The sequence below is a fragment of the Cygnus atratus genome, chromosome 2 (assembly GCF_013377495.2).
Source record: "Cygnus atratus isolate AKBS03 ecotype Queensland, Australia chromosome 2, CAtr_DNAZoo_HiC_assembly, whole genome shotgun sequence".
In the NCBI taxonomy this organism is placed as follows: Eukaryota; Metazoa; Chordata; class Aves; order Anseriformes; family Anatidae; genus Cygnus; species Cygnus atratus.
In genome coordinates, this window is record NC_066363.1 from 82,279,848 (window position 1) to 82,300,659 (window position 20,812).

Genomic DNA, 20,812 nt, shown 5'->3' on the forward strand with positions numbered 1-20,812 from the left:
CTTTCAGTTTGCTATCGGTGAGGACTCACTATTGCCTGGCAGTAACTGAGCTGAAAAAGGAAAGCAGTACCCAGCTGTAGCTGAATGCTACTACGGCTTATATAGCACAGCCATGTGGTAGCATCACGTATGTGCAAGCAGCACACAGAAAACTTGGCACACAGGATTAAAATAGTGTCACCTTTTTTCTCAAAACTGTCAAGTATTTGTTTTCTCAGTGTTGAGGAGACACAGCAAGGGTCAGTTGAGAGCATGGTACGCTGGGAGCCCCAAAACCCATGTTCTCATCGAATCTGCTAATGGCCATGAACAAGCTACTCCGTCTCTTGGTGCCTGCCCTTCCTCGTGTGTGTGCTGGCTGACTGAGAAACAAAGGCGTTCAGAAGGGAACTCTGATTACTCATTCCTACAATGTTCAGCACATCAGTGCCTGGGTTTCCAATTCCTTTCCTGTTTTCTCTATTAGGATGATGAAGCAAATGCTACCTGAGAGCAACATCTCCCCTGGACTGTACCTCTATTAAAGGATATTTATATTTAATTCCAGGTGCTATACTTCCAGTGGTAAGAACAGTTTCTCTGGCTTACAGGATTGTCTACATGGTCTTTTGTATTAGCAAGACCCTTCCATACTTCTGGCAAACAGGGAATAGTAGAACCTAAAAAATTCAGAAGTCTTATTTTCAGTCGCTGTTTAAACTAAGATTACAAATTCATAGATTCTTCTAGCTAGATCAAAAAAACCTCCATTCAGAGAAAGTCGCTTTTACTAATTCCTTTTGTTAGACCTATGTGGCAGAGGAGGGGAAGGCTGAAGTAGTAAAACCAACCTATACCCAAACCTTGTCCCATACACTACTTCTGAATATACTGTTTCTTAGCATGCAGTGGAATTTGTATGCAGGACTGGCTTGCATACATCTCTTTTTAATAGTTAAGTCTAGAAGGACAACTTTAAAGTCTGAATATTTCTTACTTTCACAAGGACAGATAAATCTATTAAATAATTGTATGGTAAGCACAAAGTAACTTTCTGTCTTGTGAACATACTTATATCACAATTTATTCTCACCACAAAAAGACAGCCCTTCCTTTGCCTTGCAAAGAAGTAATTATTCTTGCACAGGAGTTTTTTTTCTACTGCAAGTGTTGCTGGTCATCACTGTCTACAATTACTGGATTACAGAGGATATACAATCAAAATCTAAGAAATTGCTCGCATATGCCTGAAAAGCTAGCAAGAACAACTCATTTTTTTTCTTCTTAGGAGTAATCCTTCCATGCATAGGTAAGCTTGTGAAGAAACCTTAACCATGCGTGCATGTAAATATACACAAGCAAATGGTTAAATAAAAATATGCCTTCACAACCCATCTTCTCCAGCTTGTTGAATGCAGTGTGAAATCCTGCTAAAATATGGTCTATAAAGTAAGCATTATGAAGCTTAATTACCAAGCGCAATGTAGTTGTGAAGCAGAAGGCACATTCAGACATTGTTTTACACTAAGATAAAAACAAGCAAAGGTATCTTTGCTGATAGTATCAAAATTCAAATGTTTTGAAAACTTAGTGCCATCCTTTTTCTCCCTCTTTTTTTAATATAATGATATCAATTAATACTATGCAAGTCTTGATTCACATGCTGTGCAGTAATTGTGAGAAAGTCCAATTACCCCAGCTATTCTATTATCATCACATTTTGCTAGACTGAAGATATACACAAGACAGAGCTAAACCAAATTAAAAGTTGAAAGATCAGGATAAAAATATGATACATGCAAAGCACAATTTGTTCTTCTGAAGCTATTATAAAAGTATAAGAACTAAGAAGTCAAGAAAGCTCTCTGTTTAGTTATATTTAGCAGTTCTATAAAGAAATGCATGCATTTTAAAAAGTACAGCAAGTTAGGTTGATTTGCAAAATTGGTACTGCATACGATTTGTGAGAGAGTAGAAAAACAAACATTTGTGAACACAACACTTAGTGAGAAGAAAATCAAACGCACCTTTATTAGAAATAAAAAAGGCACCAGAGCCTGCCTACCACATCCACGGCAAGTGCCTTGACATTTTTGCTTATATTTGCACATGCCCCTGTGATTGCTGTGTTGCATTTCCTGGTAGATTTTATTACAGAGAATGTGGATTCTGTTGATACCCCAGCTTTCCGCACAAACACACCAAGTACATACTAAAAGGTTGAATCTCCAGATGCCCTAAAACAGTTCTTCTTATAAAGCAGAAGAGAAAAGTGGAGCCACTATTTGTTTTGATTGTAGTAGAAGAACAGTTGATTATTTTAGCTAGGTTTTGTTTGCCTATTTTGAGTGGACTGCAGGAAGCTTCCTTGACCAGGCAAAGGATTTAAAGAGAATGCTGCACATCACCTAAGGCTGAAAGGAGGAGGTGGGGGGCGGAAATAAATACAAAATAAAAATCAAGCAGCCCAGGGACTGTACCGTAGACATCTCAACGAAGTTAAAACTCAACAGGACAGTGCTGGCGGATTTGGCGTGACAGGGAAAAAAGCCCCAAGGCAATCTGCCAAAATCTCAAAGTCAGATTTAAATGCTGGCTGCATTGCATACCCCAAGGTGCTCTGGTTGCCACGCTTCAGCATGTTAATTATGTGCCTTCAAATTAGAGACAAAAAAGCAAGGACAGCAAGTTAGTATCAGCCTAGTGATCTATATTTTCAGCAGAGGCAGAAATTGCATCTAATGTTAGCAGTGTTTGTGTGTCTGTATACATATCACTGTCTATGTTTTTATGTATACATACACAAGAGGTAGGTGATTTGTTTTTTAATGTGCAGAAGACACTGGAACAGTTGATTATTTCAGAGCAGTACAGCACTGGAGAGCCAGAAGTTAGTACGGAGAGTGATGGTAACGCACAGAAAGGGAGCATGGGAAGGTTTTAGAAGAGCTCGCAGGACAGAGGTGCTCCGCTCTTACCCCATTACTCTGGGTGGAGTGAACTGACTGCTCGCTGGTCGAGGAGCATGTGCTCATGCGGTCTGTGTCCTTGCTGTGTGAAGAGTGGCGGTGAACCTGCCGCTGGAGGGAGTCATTGTCCCCAGGGAAAGTGAAGGAGCCAGGGCGGCTGGCAGGGGATGCTGGGATGGAGCTCCAAAAGGAGCCCTTCTGCAGGGGGCTGCTGGGTGGAAAGGTTTCTTTGCCAAAAGGAGAAGGGAAAGTCGTGGAGAGAGGAGAGTTCATTGGTGAGATGGCTCCTGGCCTCGGCTTCCCCAGCGTCAGTGATCCTATGCTGTTTCTTGAGCGACTTTCCTCTGAGCTTCCACGTGAGTCTTTCTGGGCTCCGTCAGCTGAGCCAGAAATGTTTCCCGCTGTCTTCCTGGGACTCTCAATAACTTTCATCTTGGGAATCTGCTCAGCTTCTCTCTGAGGACCGTCCGGTTCTGCACTGGGAGGGTGCCTGTCTGGCTGGCTCAGGCCAGTTTCTAAGGAGGTGTTGTAGTGTGGCAGGGAGAGATTGTGAATGGACATACCTGACATCTTGTCTGCCTCTGCTTGGGCCGAGGCTGCAGAGGAGACCAGGACTGGGGAATGGTGTCTGACAGGCTGGGGGATCCGGGACGGCCGGCTACGGCTGGAGCTGGGGATTCCACTAGAGCTGCTGGGGCCGCTGCTGTTACTGCTGCTGCTTCCGCTGCCGCCTCCACCGCTGCTGTGGTTCCTCTGGTACTCGATTGGGGACGTCAAGGCTGCAATGGGGAAAGGAGAGGAAGTGATCAGGGAAAGGAGGGCAGGATAGGGAACAGGAACAGCTTAAAACAGACATTTAGTAGCAAAAGGGGAGCACCGCTCAAATATGATGAATTCCCTTAGCAATGCCGGTCACACTGCAGACCTCAAGTCACTTTTCTATATTATACCTTCACGACCTGCTATATTAAACCTTTAAGAAAGACAGAAAAGCTAAATCCAGGCAAAAATGTTTTTCTTGTTTTCCTCTAGATCACATTGTCAGTCAGCAACCAAGATGAGAATAAAACAAGTGTGATTCCAATTCTCAGCTCATTGTTCTCTGTACTTTACATCTCTTAAAAAAATCTACATCGGGGCAACAACTGATGGATACAGAAATATAGCAAGAAACTTCTGGTGTCACACCAGACACCACCACCTTCTACTGTTCTCCTGCAGAATCTGAATGCTGTTGCCACAGTAAGGTGCAGCAACAATGGCCACCAAAATAACACAAGCAAAACACATTTTGAATGGATGCTTAAAACTCCACTTGCATTTAGTCTTTAAAGGCTTGCATTTGCTTAAACAGGGTACACAAACTCTCCACATCAACGGATGGTACCAGTCTTAATTCACTCCTACAAAACATTTGGAAAATTTCACTGAGAGAACACCATGTAAATTCAGACTACCACTCTTATGACAAATGCTAGCAATCTGTTCTGAAGCAAAAACGTGGCACATAACCTCCAACTGTTCTGCATTAGCTCAGGAAAAAGGAAACTTGCAAACAATTTCAAAGCCAAGAAACAACAGATGAGAGAGAAGTCACTCATTTATGAACTTTCAAAGAGAGCAAATCATTTACCATTTAAAAAGTTGCGCTGGTTTTCCAAAATTTGGTTTATTTCATGGATCCATAGCTGTCGGACTGCTGGGCTGGCAGAATGCAAAACAAAGGTCTCCGTGACATCGCCCGTTCTTGATGTTAGTGCAAATTTACATGGATCGCTGTCCACATTTTCCTCCAGGGAAAGGCAACTCACCTTCACAAAAAAAGAGAATTTCTTTCATGCATTTTTTGAGAAATTGCTTAGTTGATAGCTCAGAGTCAAATCTTCAAATGTAACTAAGATGACCATCTTTTTGCTCAGTAAAGTAATACCATGAAATGAAGGATTACAGTAAACTAAGGATTAATATATGTCATTTTTGGCACACTAAGGATTAATATATGTAATTTTTGGCAAAAGCAAAGTATCAACAACAGTCTCATTCTACAGCAGCCTTTGCTCCAGAGAGCGCAATAGCTGTGTACCGACTGATGCACTGCACTCCTATTATCTCTACACGGACACTATGGCTTAATGTTCTCCATCAGCCCTTGCTCTTCCCTTGTGTCATTTGAAATGCTGAGCCCACTCAGGAGCTCTACTGATGGCCCCACTGAAGTCCTCTCCTCCAACACCGTGGAACAGGTTGCCTGGCCAGTGCAGAACGGGATGTGCAACTGGTACATGGAGCAGCAAGGCAAATCAGAGGAAGCAGGGTCCACACAAAATGCTTCATGAGGAGGGCTGGTAAGCAATACCAGCAACAGCTTTTGTTCCTGGGAAGGTTTGAAGTGGGGGTTTTGCTTGCAGAAAAACTGACACATCCAAGAAGGTGCCAAATGTTACCTACACATTGGGACTGATTGCAGCTGAAACTCATCAGAAGGGATACTTAAAGACTTTTCCTTATTTGCAATGATTTTGCTATGCGGTGTACACACAATGTTTTGTCCAGGAACACCTGCTTTGGTATGCTTCACGTGGGAAGCATCAGAGAGCTGGAATCCAAATATTTCCATTTATCATCAGAGCGAGCATAAATCCAATAGGAGGTCATTGACTGACACCTTGCTGTGCTTTCAGATTGCTCTTCTAGAGGCCATTAGTGACTCCACACTGAATAAGGAACTGTTACCTTTGTGTCCCTTGCACAAACTCTGCTAAGATTCACACACAACAGTTACCTTGATACTGTTTTTAAACAAGAATCCGGGCATGGAGAAACCTTTCTTTTTATCTAGCGGCTCACTGAAAATGACAATCTGCTCAAACAGGAAGACCCGTCTCTCCTTGCAGCGTGGCAGAAGACCTGTGTCCTGGTCTGTAACCAAGAATGTGTCCTGGAGCAGGAGCTTACCCTGGGCTACAATTTTACCCTATAAACAGAAGCAAGTGGAAACATAGTGAGTGCAACCCTTCATTTTAACCCAATCAATCTTTTTTTTAGCAGATGCTCGTGCCAAAATAGTTTTGTATATTTTCCAATTTCTCAGTGTCACTGACCATTATATATTCATTGATCCTACAATACACGAGATACTCTTGTGTCCTCTCTCAAAAAACAACCCCCCCCCCCCCCTTTAAATTCATACTGCAGTTGGAGGTTTATTAGTAACACTGGTAAAATTGGAAGGCTCTCATCTCTCTATTCTTAAGATATTCCTTCCCTGCCACTTCTCACACAGTAAATCATATATACTTCCAGTGTCTTCCAGAGTACTGAAAAGGGGAAGAATTCAAGTTCATACCTGCAGAGCAGAAAGGGCTTTTTCTTTTTTTTTCAAATGGCTTTGCAAGTAGGACACATGACTACGACCTGGCTGATGCATACTGCTTCAACAGCCAACTTTCTTCTAGCCTTACCAAAACAAGAAGGGCTACAGTTGCCTCAGGTACTTTACTGACTGTAGCAAACTCCTCCTTTGTCTACACTGCTGAGGTCTGCTCAACTGCTAATAACTGATGACTTGAGTATTTCAAAATCATTAGTCAATAAGTGAACTGTAATAACACAAGCACTTCCTAGATTTTGTAGACAGACTTCTCTAGTGTGACTGACTTTGGAGGTTTCCAAGATGAAGTCCTTGACAGGGCTAAAAGGTAATTTTGCATTCACTACTTTTTACACTAGCAAACCACACGGCAAAGGAGCACCCCACCTCTCCTTATCCCCATCAACTCCCCCCACAATATTAATGGTTAATTTCTAGAGCATCTGACAGAAGCTCTAAGCAAAATCCACTGAAAAATCCCAGTCAACTTACATCAAATCCTTGCAGGCGGCCAACATTCATCATGTCATTACACCGTTTTGGTACTATACACATGACCTCTACAGCTCTCTGTTCAAGACAAATAAAAAGTCAAAGCTTATTTTTCCAAAACCAAGTTAGCAGGATGAAATTTAGTTTCATTTGCTATGGTTGATTTAGAACAGAAAGTAATGTGAAAAGTAAGCACCTATCACAAGCACATCCTCAAGAAGATAAGAAAAGGAAAATAACTTGTCAAAACAAGTATAAGTTCAGAGTTAAGAGCATTTAAATCACTGAGAGAAAATGTCTCAAGTACCTCTAGTTCTGTTGTATCAAGGTTAGCTTTTTTAGAATATTTGAGGAAGTCCTGAAAAAGGAAAAAACAATAATATAAGTTCTTTGCTCATTAAACCACACAGAGATATCTTAGAAAATCTGTACTTGCTATCCTGTCAGAGGATGAAAGACTAGGGAACACATACACTTTTTTTTTTTTTTTTTTTCTTTTTTAAGCTTCTTGTTGTGGGGCTTCCCCCTAATATTTTTTAAGATTTATTAACTATTTGTTTTAGATTATACAAGAACATGTACTAACATAATGACACCTGTGATAGACACGGTTGCTCTTCGGTAAACATTTACATGGTATTAAAATGGTTGCACATGTAGATGGAAAAATTGGGAGGAATCCCAGTAACTAATATCACATTTAGAGATGAAAAGAGTTGGGATATCCCTCTCATCATTGAATCATATTTGTACAAATTTTAAACATTTCGATGTCACTGACTTGAGTTCATCTGGTCTTTAACATTAAAAAACAAACAAATGAAAAAACAGTCCAAGCTATTTACTTCAATTTTTACAACTACCTGAATATATTCAGGAAAATAATCATTCTACATTGGAAAAGCATAAGCAGTATTTAAAAAAGAAAACATATCATTTAAAACGTACATTAAATCATTCACTTTACCTTTAGTAACAGCTGGTATTTCATAATTCTCTGCACAGGTTTTATTAGCAAGTCCGTGAGCTGAAGTCTGTGGCCCAGGCGTTGCTTTAGATCCTGAGGGATGTAAAACAAACATTTGGGGGGCTTAAAATGTTCTGATACTAAGAAACATAGCAGCATATATCACTATTAACGGCTAGCAAAACAAAACTGGTAAAAGTCAGAGCAGAATTTGATATGCAATTAGCAAAAGGTGGAGTCCTTCCCCTTATCTGTATGAGCTTTACTTCCAAAGTATTCTCTCCTCCCAGAATCTTTTTTTTTTTTTTTTAAATGATTGTTTAGTGAAATGTAATTTTTCAGTCACAGGTTGTATATTGGCCATTTTTCTACAGTGATCTTTGGTCATCCAATATTACCACTTCATATTATATACACTGTTAACCACCTAGACTAGGGCTAGTAAGGATAAGACTACTGATTAATCAGTATCTTCGAAAGGAAAACTAAAGTTCTGGTATAAGGTTAATACCTGGCTTTAGGAGCCTGTATCAGACTTGAGAAGTGAGAATAGAAATGGGCAAGAATTATAATTCAAAGGAATAATAACAACAACCAAATGTGCTTTTTTTTTTTTTTTTTTTTTAACTAGCAGATCTGATAATGCTTATGATTTGTACACACCCTTCACTTTGCATATATCCTCCCTCAAGAACTTACCTCAAAAAATGTATCAATGTATTCTGAGACAATGTGCTCAGACTTTGGTTTGTTTTGGCAGTAAACTATGTACATGTGCAACCTTCTCTCCTAGAAGAACAAAGATACAAAATAATATGTTATCAATTTTATCATCAGGAAAAAGCATGCCAGATTGAAATAGAGTATAATTTTAAGAAGTACAACTGTTCCAATGTATAAGCATAAAAAGGTCCTTTTGATGAAAAGAAGCAGCTACATATGCAGAAACTACAGATCTGAAACCAAATTTATCTGGGTATATCATAATGATTTTAGAAAGAAAACACAAGTAAAAAAAATTGCCTCAGGTGTATAGAAATGATAGCTTAGCAAGTCACATAATAAAAAGAACCACAGAAATTGTTTCTTTTAGTGGAACAATGTTCTTCACCAAGAACAATGTAGGGAGCCTCTGAAATATTGTATTTTTATTTGATTTTTTTAATTTTAATGATCTCATTATTACTCTAATGTATTATAATAATGTCTCCCTCCTATTTAGCTGTACAGAGCAGTTAAGAGAAACCTGTCTGTCTTTTACGTAGAAGATGTCATACTGGAATTTGAGTGTGGGAGTAGGTGATGTAGTCTGGAAATGGTGGTGCTAGTATTTTTGAACTCTGATTCTGTATTTTGTGTGCATGTGTTTTTAAGACTGAGGCAACAAAGAAATAGAGAGAGCATAACTTTGACCTTTAAGATTCATTCTTGGTTACCACCATGCTGGTTAAGAAACACAGACACACAATACGTGTTTATTATCTACTCCAAAATCTTCCTTATTTTACCAGGACTAGTTTGCTATTGATACTTTGCTAGTCAGAAAATTATAGAGCAATGACCAGCGAAGACAAGTGGAAAGTAAAAAAAGAAGATATAAGATGGAGCTTGAAAAGGACACAGGACATAGATCAAGAGCAGAAATAGAATTTTCTATTTCTAGGAAGTTCTAGCTAATAGTCAGGGTTTTGCCAGAGTATGTTGTAATAGGATCATAGCTTGCTCTTCCATCTGCAGTAGTAAGGGTGCTTTTCAAAAACAATTCAGTTACAAATATACCAGGAGAAAGTAAAACAGCAATCAGAAACAGGAAGAGTTACTCCCTTCAAATTTCCCATTTTACCAGTGTCAGGATTCTTCCCTCTCCCTATGCCTTTTTTTTTTTTTTTTTTTTTTTTTTTGTGATCCCTCAGAAATGAAACAGCTCACTCCTCATCATTAGTTCAGGAACTAGGCCTGACTTCCAGTGTTACTGTTCCATTAATGCTTGGTTCCATCCTCTTTTGCTACCTTGGTATTGACTTCAAACAGTCCACAAAGAAAATCCGAAGCCCACTAAATGTGCTTAAATCCAGTCTGTCCTCAGTCTTTGCACACTTGTGCAGTCACACTTAGCAGGCAAGTTTCCCTTCTGCTACCTGGTGTGATTTGGAGTACCTTGAGACCTCATCCCAAACAGATGCTAAGTTGTTCTTCTACACAAAGAGACGTCGCCCAAAAGACGGTAGGAGAATCATTAGTAGCACCTGAAGTTTGACATCTAGTTTCTAGGTAACTAGTTTATATTATTTCCTTCCAAAGCATTACCATATCTAGATGTATCACATGGCTATTCCTTTTAGTAAGCAGATGAAAAGCGGGGAAAAAAAGGGACTTGCATAAAATTATAAAGGGTTCTGTGTTGGACTAGGATTAAACATCATGAATGCCTGGCACTCATGATTTCTTCCCCAGGTGAAGAGGGAGGAATCTCAATCACTAGTGAGATTCTTACTAGTTTACTTAAAAGCTGTTATAACCTCTCTCTCCCTCTTTCTCTTGCAGTAAGAAACATTTTTTATTAACATTAACTTTCTTAACCATGTTATACCATAGATAAATCCTTAATAAACACATTAGTCAGCAGCAACAATAGGGGTTGGCCAAAGAAAACACTTTACTTACATGCTTAACAAACAGGGATCCCAGCTTTTCTGGATCTTCAAGGCACTTCTCCAATTCTCCTAAAAAGAAGCTGCACATAAACACAGTAAGTATTTTCTTCTGATAGCACATACTATGGCAGCAGGTGATTGCAAGGCAACCTAGTCTTATTACAATACATACTTTGCATCCCCTGTCAACAACTTTGGGTATTAACTTATTTCCAAAATGGCAATATTAACAGTGTAATATTTTAATACATATTCCAAAGGGACACACATGCCAAGATGGAAAAATACTGATGTTCGTTAATAAATTTTTCTTTCGTATATTGATAGAAACTTTTCTCCTACTCAGTCTGAGTGCTTGAGGTTGCCAAACTAGTATTTTCTAGGTAGAATTGTTCAGCAGGTGGCTTTAAAGTTAAAGATATACATACTCTCTGTGCCAGTCATAAATCTGATGAATATTTCCAAATACAATCTTGTCTTTGCCTTTCATGTCATCAGGAACTCCATCTTCCTTCATAAGTGCCATGTAACCCTGCAACAATCCAAGGAAACTCACTGTGAGTATTTCAACTTAAAGTGAGAATTGCCTTCTCATCTCCCTTTCCCCAGATGCCTTCCAAATTGCCCATGACAACAACTTGCTTAGGACACAAATCCAAACAAACCAAAAAAAACGCCCTATAACATAACTTAAAACATAAGTTATAATGCTCTACGTAACATAACTTATAACACATAAAACATGGCTACAAACATTATGAATTAATCTGAGGTTGTTTGTGCAACAGTGCCCAGAGTGCTGGAAAGATTAATTCACCTTAGCTAATTTAGACTGTGTGAACAGGCTCAAAGCATAGTGGAAACTTCAGCAGCTCAACCCCTATTCATCTGAACCAGGTGCAATGCTTTACCCAAGGCAGGGCTGTTACCAAGTACGAGTCAGTGCCACTGAACAAGCTTCTGTGCTCCTTTCCTCACTGCTTCTCATTTCAGTTATCCAAACTTACCCTACACTAAGATCTATGGAAGAAGAAAGCAACTGCACTGCATATAGGAATGCATTTACATGGACTAAAATTTGTGGTATGAGCAAACTGAACACCAAACAATTGAACGTCGATTCTATTAGCAAGCATTCTGGCTGCAAGACAGTTCCATTTACCATTTCCAGTAGTCCTGTCTTCTATTTTCTGATCTACATAGACTTGTCTCACTGTGCAATCCCATTGGCTTTTTAAAATTTCTTAATATTCATTCAAGTCTACTCCTTCTACTTTTTCTAAGACTTCTATTCCTAATTAGCCAGATTTTTTTTTTAGTTTGCCAAATTTATGTTTTCATGTCTAATGTTTTCATTAGGATTTTTTTTTGTTAGTTATGAAAATAATACCTGTTCATAGCTTTCTAATGCTCCCTTTAAATAGTGTATGACTACTATCACAATAGTGGGAAAAGCACACATTCGTTATACCTGCTTATTAAAAAAAAAAAATCACCAAACATCTTTTTAACTGCTTGTGTGGACAAAGTGAACAAATATATATGAATTGACCTTCAACTGCATACTGGTAAAATTTTGGTTTTCAATATTGATACAAAATTCACCACCAAAATAACATCAAGCTGTTATCTAAAATCATTTCCTGTCCTTTCTCAATAAATCATATGAAAAATAAAAGACACTCTTTGATGAGAGAGGAGAAGGATTAATTTCAGATTACTTAAGACTTTCTGTACCAATAACCTTCATGCACAACATAAAGACATTTTATATGCACAAGCATTTTATCTTGTGTATAAAATACTAATCCAGCATAAATGTTTAACACACAAAGCCTGCAGCGTTTGGAACTGATTCAACACAGACCTCATACATACAGGGAGTTGCCTCTGATCTATCTACAGCCCTGCTAAGCAGCTTTCTTTTGGAAATGTGTAGATCCAGGGGAAAAAAATGCAAGAAACCAATACAGATAAACAGCAGTCTTAAATCTTTCTGCAAATTAATTTAAGCTGATCAAATGTGGTGCTTAAATACAAGTACACGGTAAATTTTTTTTCAAACTGGTAGCAGTATCATACAGTGTCCTTTTTAAGATCAAGTTTGCCCTATTTTTCATTTTCTAAGAACATTTTTCTCTTCTTCAGATGTGAGCATCAGTACCTAAGGTGCCATTTAACTGTATTAAAAGAAGGTCTTGCCTGAAATCACTTACAGTTTAAGACCTACTGCCATAAGTACAGCAACATACACAGCACTACTCACTTGAGTAGTGTCACTAACCTTACCTGAGAGAAGTTGCACACCTACTGAAGTGTTAATGGGTTTAGGGCCTAAATTAATTCTTAACAAATGGATGTAGCAACCAAACAGTAACAAAAGGAAAATGGAAGATGCTTGTGGATTCATGGATATTTAAAGTCCTCCTACATGCACAAATAAGCTCTTAAGAATATTAAACATGCAGATTAGAAAAGTCTACTAATTTTGTAACTGTATGCCAAAAAAAAAAAGTCACATAGAACGACAGGGAAAGCAAACAAAAAAATTCAATTTAGCTATCTTAGCTATCAAAAATAATTTCTTCAACTATTGATGGTGAAAGCTCTGTAAGTCTTTTTGCTAGCTCCATAGTCCATAACAATTGCACTGGATAACACAATGGATGGATGATGTTTAAATATCAGTCTTACAAAACTTGTTAATCAGATAAAAAAGTAATTTGAGGCACTTGGACAGGAACATAACAAGATCCTGATGAAAATGATATTCATGAATGACAACATTCTATGGGAATGTTCTCAAAAGGCTGCCCCTTGCCCCAGAGGTTACTATTTGTAGGCTCTCCCATAGTCTGGCAGAAACTGATGCTTTTCTGGAGGAGGATTCATAGCTAGAAACAAATTTTGGCTCCACTAGAGGAAAATTTAGTGCCTGTCTTTTTTTTTTCTTCCCTCCATTAAAACAGAGTTTAAGAACTGAACCTTGTTGAAATTTACTGTTATATGCGTTCTCTCTGCTCTTCCATTTGCATTTTACTGGTAGCTCAAAATCACACATCTTCATTAAGTCTTATTTCCTTTCACAGAAGGGGAAACTAGGAAGTCTAAGAGAAGCCTAGCAGCAGGAAAGGGAGCAAGTCTTCCAAATCCAGTATAGTTGTTCTACCTGTTCAGCTACAAGGCTTTTTTGAATTCAGCTGGGCTAAAAATAAAATCATGTAGTCTAAGATACAATTACACCAGAGGTAGCGATCTTCAAAATGACAAAAGAACTACAGTCTTCGAAAGAACAGTAAGAAGCACACAATAATCGGAAGAAAGAAGGAATGAAATCTGATGTGGTATTTCTAATATATTAAAAACCTGCAGGAGGGAAAATTCTTAATGCAAACATTCAGATGTTCAGTTTCTTCCTGTGCTTTGATTTGAAAAAATAAAAATTGAGGTTTAAGCAATACAGTTGATTGGTACCACATTAAAAAAAAAAAAAAAAAAAAAAACATACCTCAACTACGTAGCCCAGATCTCGTACATAATCTCGCTCTGTCTCCACCAATTCCTGCAAGACGTAGCTACAAGGGAAAGAAAATGGTGAACACATGTTTCATTAAAGAAAACATTCTAAAAGAGGATTCATGACATACAACCTTTTACACATTTGCAGTCACATATTCTTGATAAGCAGCGCTGAAAAGGAAGAATTAATGCACATTCGTTCTAAGCAAGATGATTCTTTGACTTTGGAACTGGAGCAGGCTTGCTTCTGTTTATCAAAAGTCAGATGTTTTCCTACATGTGTCATTAAAATTAAACATTTAACTATTGTTTAAAATAAAATGCTACTACATCTCTGGTCTGGAGACTCTTAAGCACATGAACTGAGAGTTATTTCTTGCCACATATTTAAATAATTTTTGAAACCAGGAATGTTTTTGTTCTACCATGGTAACAGTTTACTACTAACAAAAGAAATTCAGAGTCCTTGGAGGAATGGTGTGGGGGAACAGAACAAGGGGAATGACCAGTTTTTTGAAGCCTAACAGACCTATGAATATTCAAAGATCAGTATCGTTCTGCATAACTGACACTGATGTTCTAAAAGTCAAACACAGATGTGACTGAAATTAAAATTCACAGGAAATTTATACTGGGACTAATGTTTGAGAAAAGTTTTTTCTTTGCATAATGTGAGTGCATGCTTGACACCTAACGTGAGTCCTCTCCCTTCCAGATTAACAGTTTCTGCTGCCAGCTCAAAAGGAACATTCTTTAAACACTCCACTTCTCTCTTTAAAACATTATCAAGAATAGAGCGAAAATGAGGTCTTACTGTCGTCTTTTTAAGGAGCTGGATTTCCTTTCTTCCATCTCATCTATGGGTGATGAGGAGGAGAGAAGAGAGTTATCTGAGGGGTTGAAGGACGGACTGCTGCTGTCACCTTGATCTACCAATAATGAACTTGGACGGTCTTCCAGGGCCTGAGAAGGCATTCAAGAAAGAAAGCAACAGTGATTTATTTCCTCTTTATTCACAATATACATTTATGTACAGCTGTATATGGAACCTGTGAAAGATCAATTACTGCAATGTATCAATATAGGACATCTCAAATAGGACATAGGAAATAGGATATAGGACAAAGGACATCTCAAGCTTCTAGAAAACCAATCAACAACTTAGTTTTCCAGGACAGATAATCTAAGCTCCTAGAAGCACATCTTAAACACATCAGTCTGTCCTTCACAGTAAAAGAATGGAGTTCAACTTGTTTGATCACGTGTCATGATCATGTTTGACACGTGTATGTGTGCTTATTGCTAGAGGTTAAATCATATTTATTATACTTTAGTTCTCTCATATGCAAGATACTTTCGATAATAAATAGAACAAACTTAAAGGGGATTCTTTGGATGTTCAGTTTTTTAAATCACAACAGATGGGGGTATTCTTTGTCAAACATTTTATATAGCCAGCCAAAATAATGACTTCTACACTGCCAATGCTGCTTTTGAGCTTCATAACAGGTCAAATCCTAGGAAAGAAGCAGTCTCTTCTGCCATACACTGTCTCCCATGCATGAACGCCTCAGTCTTAGTGTTTGTATAAGAGATGGAGAAGCCATGGGAGAAATAATATGAACAAATTTCGATGATGTATTTATTGGACTTCTTTAATTTAAGCCTATGAACTTGGATCAAGCTATGGTTGTGTGTCACATTTTCCTTGCACGCGATACAGTCTTTAACACAAGACACGTTTACTTCACCAGGGTGGGGTTCAACTGCAGTCTTTTTTTTTGTTTCCTTACAAATAGTAAAAAGCCCATAATGATAAGACTGGCCCAAAAAACAGGAGAAGCTGACCCTTGGCTAAAAATGTGAAATGAGAACATCTCCAACAGGGACTACATGCATGGATCATTAAACTATATCCACTGCTAGGTTGCCCGAAAGAGACATGAACAACCAAACTTTCTATTTACAAAAGCCTGCTTTGAATTTTCCCATAGATTACTTCTTATTCACCCTTCCGGTGCAACAGAAGTAAAAATTAAAGTTAATACTCCAAAAAAGTGCAGAAGTTATTTCATGCAGCAACATAAGTGAAGTGTTAAGTCTTTTTGAATGAATGAGTAAATGGAAATTCAAAGATCTTATTCTGAAATTCAAAGCTGCTTAAAATGAGAAAAAAAAAACCAAAACACCAGGAAATATCAACCTCTGGTAACATGGGCTTGCCAAGTTGCAGTCCTCTGTAGAGTTTTCACAGTGGCACTTCTACTAAGTCCAAAGGGGTCTTCTGTATGTTGCAAAAGGCAGACTTAAAGGTATCAATGGAATCACAGAATTTGTGAGGTCGGAGAGGACCATCTAGTCCAGCACCCTTGCTCAAACATGGTAGGCTAGAGCATGTTTTCCTGGACTGTCCAGTTGGATTTTGAGTATGAAGGAAGAACTTTCTGGAACCATCTCTATAACCCATTCCCTGTCAGTAAGCATCTCAGGGACACACAAACTTGAAAACACTAACTTTAAAAAGCTGACACAAATTGCTACTACTTAATTTGTTAGCAAACATTGCAAAGCAAAGAAGGAGCCAATAACACACAAAGCAATCCTCCCTTACTCTTTCAGGTATTTCTTCATTATCTTGTTATCTAAAGAGCAACTAGATAGCATAAACATTTATGTTTGAGGGTTATTTTTGTTTTACTCTGCAAGATCCACTGTAAATTTAGTTTCAAGTATTCTTCTAATAAAGGTCTATCAGGCAAATCAGGGTAACTCTGGGTATTAGCATTCATTTTTCTAATAGGACATTTTTATTCTATTTTTTGCTAAGAGGACATACATTTTCTTTGCTCTCTTCCTCCTCATATTTATTGTTTTTTACCTCTCTACAAAGCGACTCACCTATTTTTTAACTGCTTTCACAGAAAAGAGTGTACAAAGTGACCTATACACCAACCCACAAAGTGACTTTTGAAATATGCACTACATTTTACAAGTACAAGGTGCACGCTCAGGACGGGCATGGAGTTTTTCTCTGAATAGCAAATTGGGACTTAAAGACAATTAAAAAAAACACGCACATCTATCAATCAGCCTCACCATTTTGCTTTTGACGAGCTCTTCAATTGCACTGACTAGCTCTGCAGCACTGGGTGTCTCGGAGCTGGTAGGCCGCACCAATAATCGAGAAGATGTCTGTGCAATGACATAAAGGAAGGAGAATCCCAGAGTTAGCTTGGCACTTGCTCAAGAACCAAGAGACTTCCTTCACCTCTCTGTCAGACAAAAGTACCCAACAATAACTGTCAGTGTAACATAACACTGAAATCATCCCAACTTAGGCAACTGGAATTAGAAATTTTAAGTAAACCCCACAGAAGTTAAATGTCAAAATACTTCATGCCTTTCATTATAATTACTGGGATAAAAATTCCTGTTCCTACATGCAATAGAAGTCAAGGAAATATCCTTCATCTTGCTAATTATGCCTGACAAATGACTATAAAAAATCACCTGAGCTGACCCAGTGAACAACAAACAGTTAACATTTTATTGCTGGTTAAACAAAATGACAGCTGCAGAAAACTAACAAGAACCAAGAGGGCTTGAAATATAAGATGAAACACCAATTAAACTAAGAAAAAAAACACACCAGTAACTCAGGGGCATCTATTTTTCTAAAGGAGCTGGAATACATTGCCCAGATTCAGAGGGGAAATTGAGCTCACCATTCCTTGTGCCATCCATTTTCCCCAATGGTATGTGTAGAGTACAGAAGATCTCTGGCCTCACACGCTATAAAATGCCAGTTTATAGATACAACTGAAGGCAAAAGGCGTTCACAGTAAAGGATTCTGGTAGAGGGCCATTAAACTCAGTCTCAGTAATTTGCAAACAGAGTTGTTTGCACATTACATTCATCATTAAATAACTGGAAAGTGGAAACAGGGTGTAATATGAACCTTATTTCATATTACGAACAGCATGGTGAACATCACGTAGCACAGGGTAAGCTGTCCTGCAAATGTTTCCAACAAATTGAACAAAGAAATGGCATGTATAATGACTTAACACAGGAGGTTCTGCTCAAATCAAGTATGGGTGGGACAAGGCTCTCCTTAAGTCAATACAAAAAGCAACGTACAGATTTGGGGTAGTTTGCCTTGTATTCGCCTTATTCGGAAAGGAAAAGAGGGGTTGGGTAAGCAAAGGAAACATGGACAACTTTAAATGGAAAGATAGGGGAACTGAGCCAAAGCAGAGACAGAACACAAGTCAACATAATGCTGCGTCAGAGTTTACGAAGAGAAAACAAAAAGCAAAAATAATTAGTTTCATATTAGTATAACTTATCTTGAAACTTTAATACTGCTTATCCAAAATTAAACACAAACAACTTGTAAACTGCCATCAAATGCAAATCCATGAAGTGTGCAATGATTCTACCAAACAGAAGAATGCATACTGTGCAGGTGAGCTCTTAGGGGAGAAAATGGTTGTTATGTAGTGATATTAGACATACCAGCATGGCCTAGCAGATGATACTTGCATGCACACCAAAAACTAAGGCAGCCCACAGCTAGCATGTCTTTTAGGCAATCGTATGCTTCTGATATCTGTAAACAATTTTTTCCCAAAGCTGTGCTGGTATGCAACTTTTCACTTTGGATGCGGAGCTCAGCTCAGCCTCACGAAACACTGTCAGCATTGTAATCAGACTCTGGTCAAGGTCCCTTCTCTCTGTTGTGCTGCGGGAGTATATGAAGTGTGACCGTGGGTAAAACTTCAGAACTGCTTGGTTTCCAGTTCGTGTGGTTATATCGTATATTATCCGAAAAAGAAGGAGCTGCTGGGCTGCACCGATGAAGTCTGTCTATTGACCTTCCTGATGATATATGTGCTCTGGGAGCAGAACACAGCCCTTGCCCAGAAAACAAAGAAAGACGGAGGGAGCAAATGAGCACGTACAGGTGTGAGATGCTGCTGGAGCCCACAGCAGGCTGGGCAGGGCAGTGCAAGCCCAGAAAAGCTGGGAGTTTGCAGCATGAGTGTAGATCAGGAGCCACAGAAAGGAAGAAATGTTTGCAGTGAGGTGCAGACCAAAGCCAAGCCTCTGAGGTCATGAAAAGGAGGAGACATTCCTCGGGATCCAGAGGAGCTGAGCAACCCAAGAAACCACTGACCATAGCAGGAATGTGAAAGACTCCACCCAGAAGGCAGACGGCAGGGGATTTGTTTGTGAGCCTCCATTAATCAGTGACTCTGTCAATAGAGCCAACTGAGTTCTGCTGGGTAAAATGGCTCTGGCTTCTCACTTTTGTGTACCTAAAAAGCATTTGCTTTAGGTACTGAAAATTGGTGTTCTGTTTCAGTGCGTGGACTTCAGGGTGGCACATACAAACTTCAAGGCTGCTACATGATGGGACTTTGCTTCCCACCATGCAGATGCTGCATCAAAAAGATGTGCCTCAGAAGAAACAGCTTTATTTTGAACAGTTATGGCACAGCATATAACTGTACCAAATTTTAACTAACTTGTAAGAAGGTTTCTTTAGAATGAAGTTACAAGCATACCTCTTCAAATAACTGTTCTTGCTGTGTAAAAATAACTAATAATAAGCAAAAGCCACTTTTATCTGGACAAATTTTTATATGGCTTTCTTATAATTTCTTTTTGTATCATTGAAGGGACATGCAAATATGGCAGCTTCTCAGCAGAAGCTTTAATATAATATTTTCACCAACATTATTTTTATTCTATTCCTTAACCTCAAAGAGAGATTCTTATTTTCTAGCCCTAAAATATTCTCTCAGGTCTGAAGGTCAGCAAGATTTTAAAATGCCTGTTTTTGCCTGTTTCGTTTCAGGAGTGTTTCCCAAAATATTAACATTCCCCTCACCCCAACTTGTGTATTATAATATTCCAATTCAGAAAACATGTAGGAAATAAATACACATAGAACATGGAAGCCAGCCAGTTTGATCCTACAAATGACAGCTTCAGGGATGATTGAGATCCCTACTGGAAAGCAGTCAGATAAAAGGAAAAAAAAGTCAACGAGATCAGCCAAAGCTGTCAATGACATCTTCATCACTCAAAATAGCGACGATAAACTCACAATATTCATCAAGAGTCTTTACACTATATTACAATGGTTAAAAATTTTAAACAACAAAATGGGTAGACAATTGTAATGTGAGTATTTGCTGTGCAAGTCCAGACTGTTTCTATTCTAAAAACCTTAATTTCCTGGCTTGACAGTTGTCCCCTAAACATTCAATCTATGTTGAAAATTGAAATAAACCCTCTAAATGTATGAACTTCATAACATTTAAGAAAAACTGGTTATATGCATGTAAGAACTCCTTCACACAGTTACTACCTATATCCCAGAATTTCATCTACTAAAACAGAAGTTTCAACCCTCAATTTAAATGTGCTTTTGTTTGTTAAAAAACAAACAAAAACAAACCAAACAACAACAACAAAAAAAACAACACCAAAAAAGCCCAACAGCTGGATTATTACCCTTACTTGGATATTAAGTTTGTGGCACAGCTGTAAAAGCACACATTTAAAAATAAAAAATAATAAAAATATGCTACTATACAAAAACAACTTAAAGTCAACATCAACAGCTCTTTCTGTTAAGGTATGTACAGTTTTTTTTTTTTTTTCCCCAAACATGAGGCTATCCAAAATAATAGGGTTTAGTGAACAGTCTATTATCTAAAAAGGTTTCCAATATATAACTGTTCATTTCTCCAGATAAACTTTACTTGCACATATTTTAACTTGAGTACCAAAGGTATGGTTATAAAGCCATTAAATTCTAATCACTAAATATGACATCTGTTAAACAGA

General features: G+C 38.2%; 1 protein-coding gene across 1 annotated transcript in view; it reads right to left on the reverse strand.

Moving 5' to 3' along the window:
- The window catches only part of TRIO (trio Rho guanine nucleotide exchange factor), a 248,746-nt gene that overhangs the window by 11,823 nt on the left and 216,111 nt on the right, over positions 1–20,812 (reverse strand). The window contains 12 exon segments of the mRNA XM_035552676.2: positions 2,958–3,727; positions 4,582–4,759; positions 5,731–5,922; positions 6,811–6,888; positions 7,118–7,168; positions 7,778–7,870; positions 8,477–8,566; positions 10,442–10,511; positions 10,860–10,963; positions 13,940–14,006; positions 14,765–14,913; positions 17,047–17,142. Coding sequence (XP_035408569.2) covers positions 2,958–3,727; positions 4,582–4,759; positions 5,731–5,922; positions 6,811–6,888; positions 7,118–7,168; positions 7,778–7,870; positions 8,477–8,566; positions 10,442–10,511; positions 10,860–10,963; positions 13,940–14,006; positions 14,765–14,913; positions 17,047–17,142 — 1,938 coding nt within the window.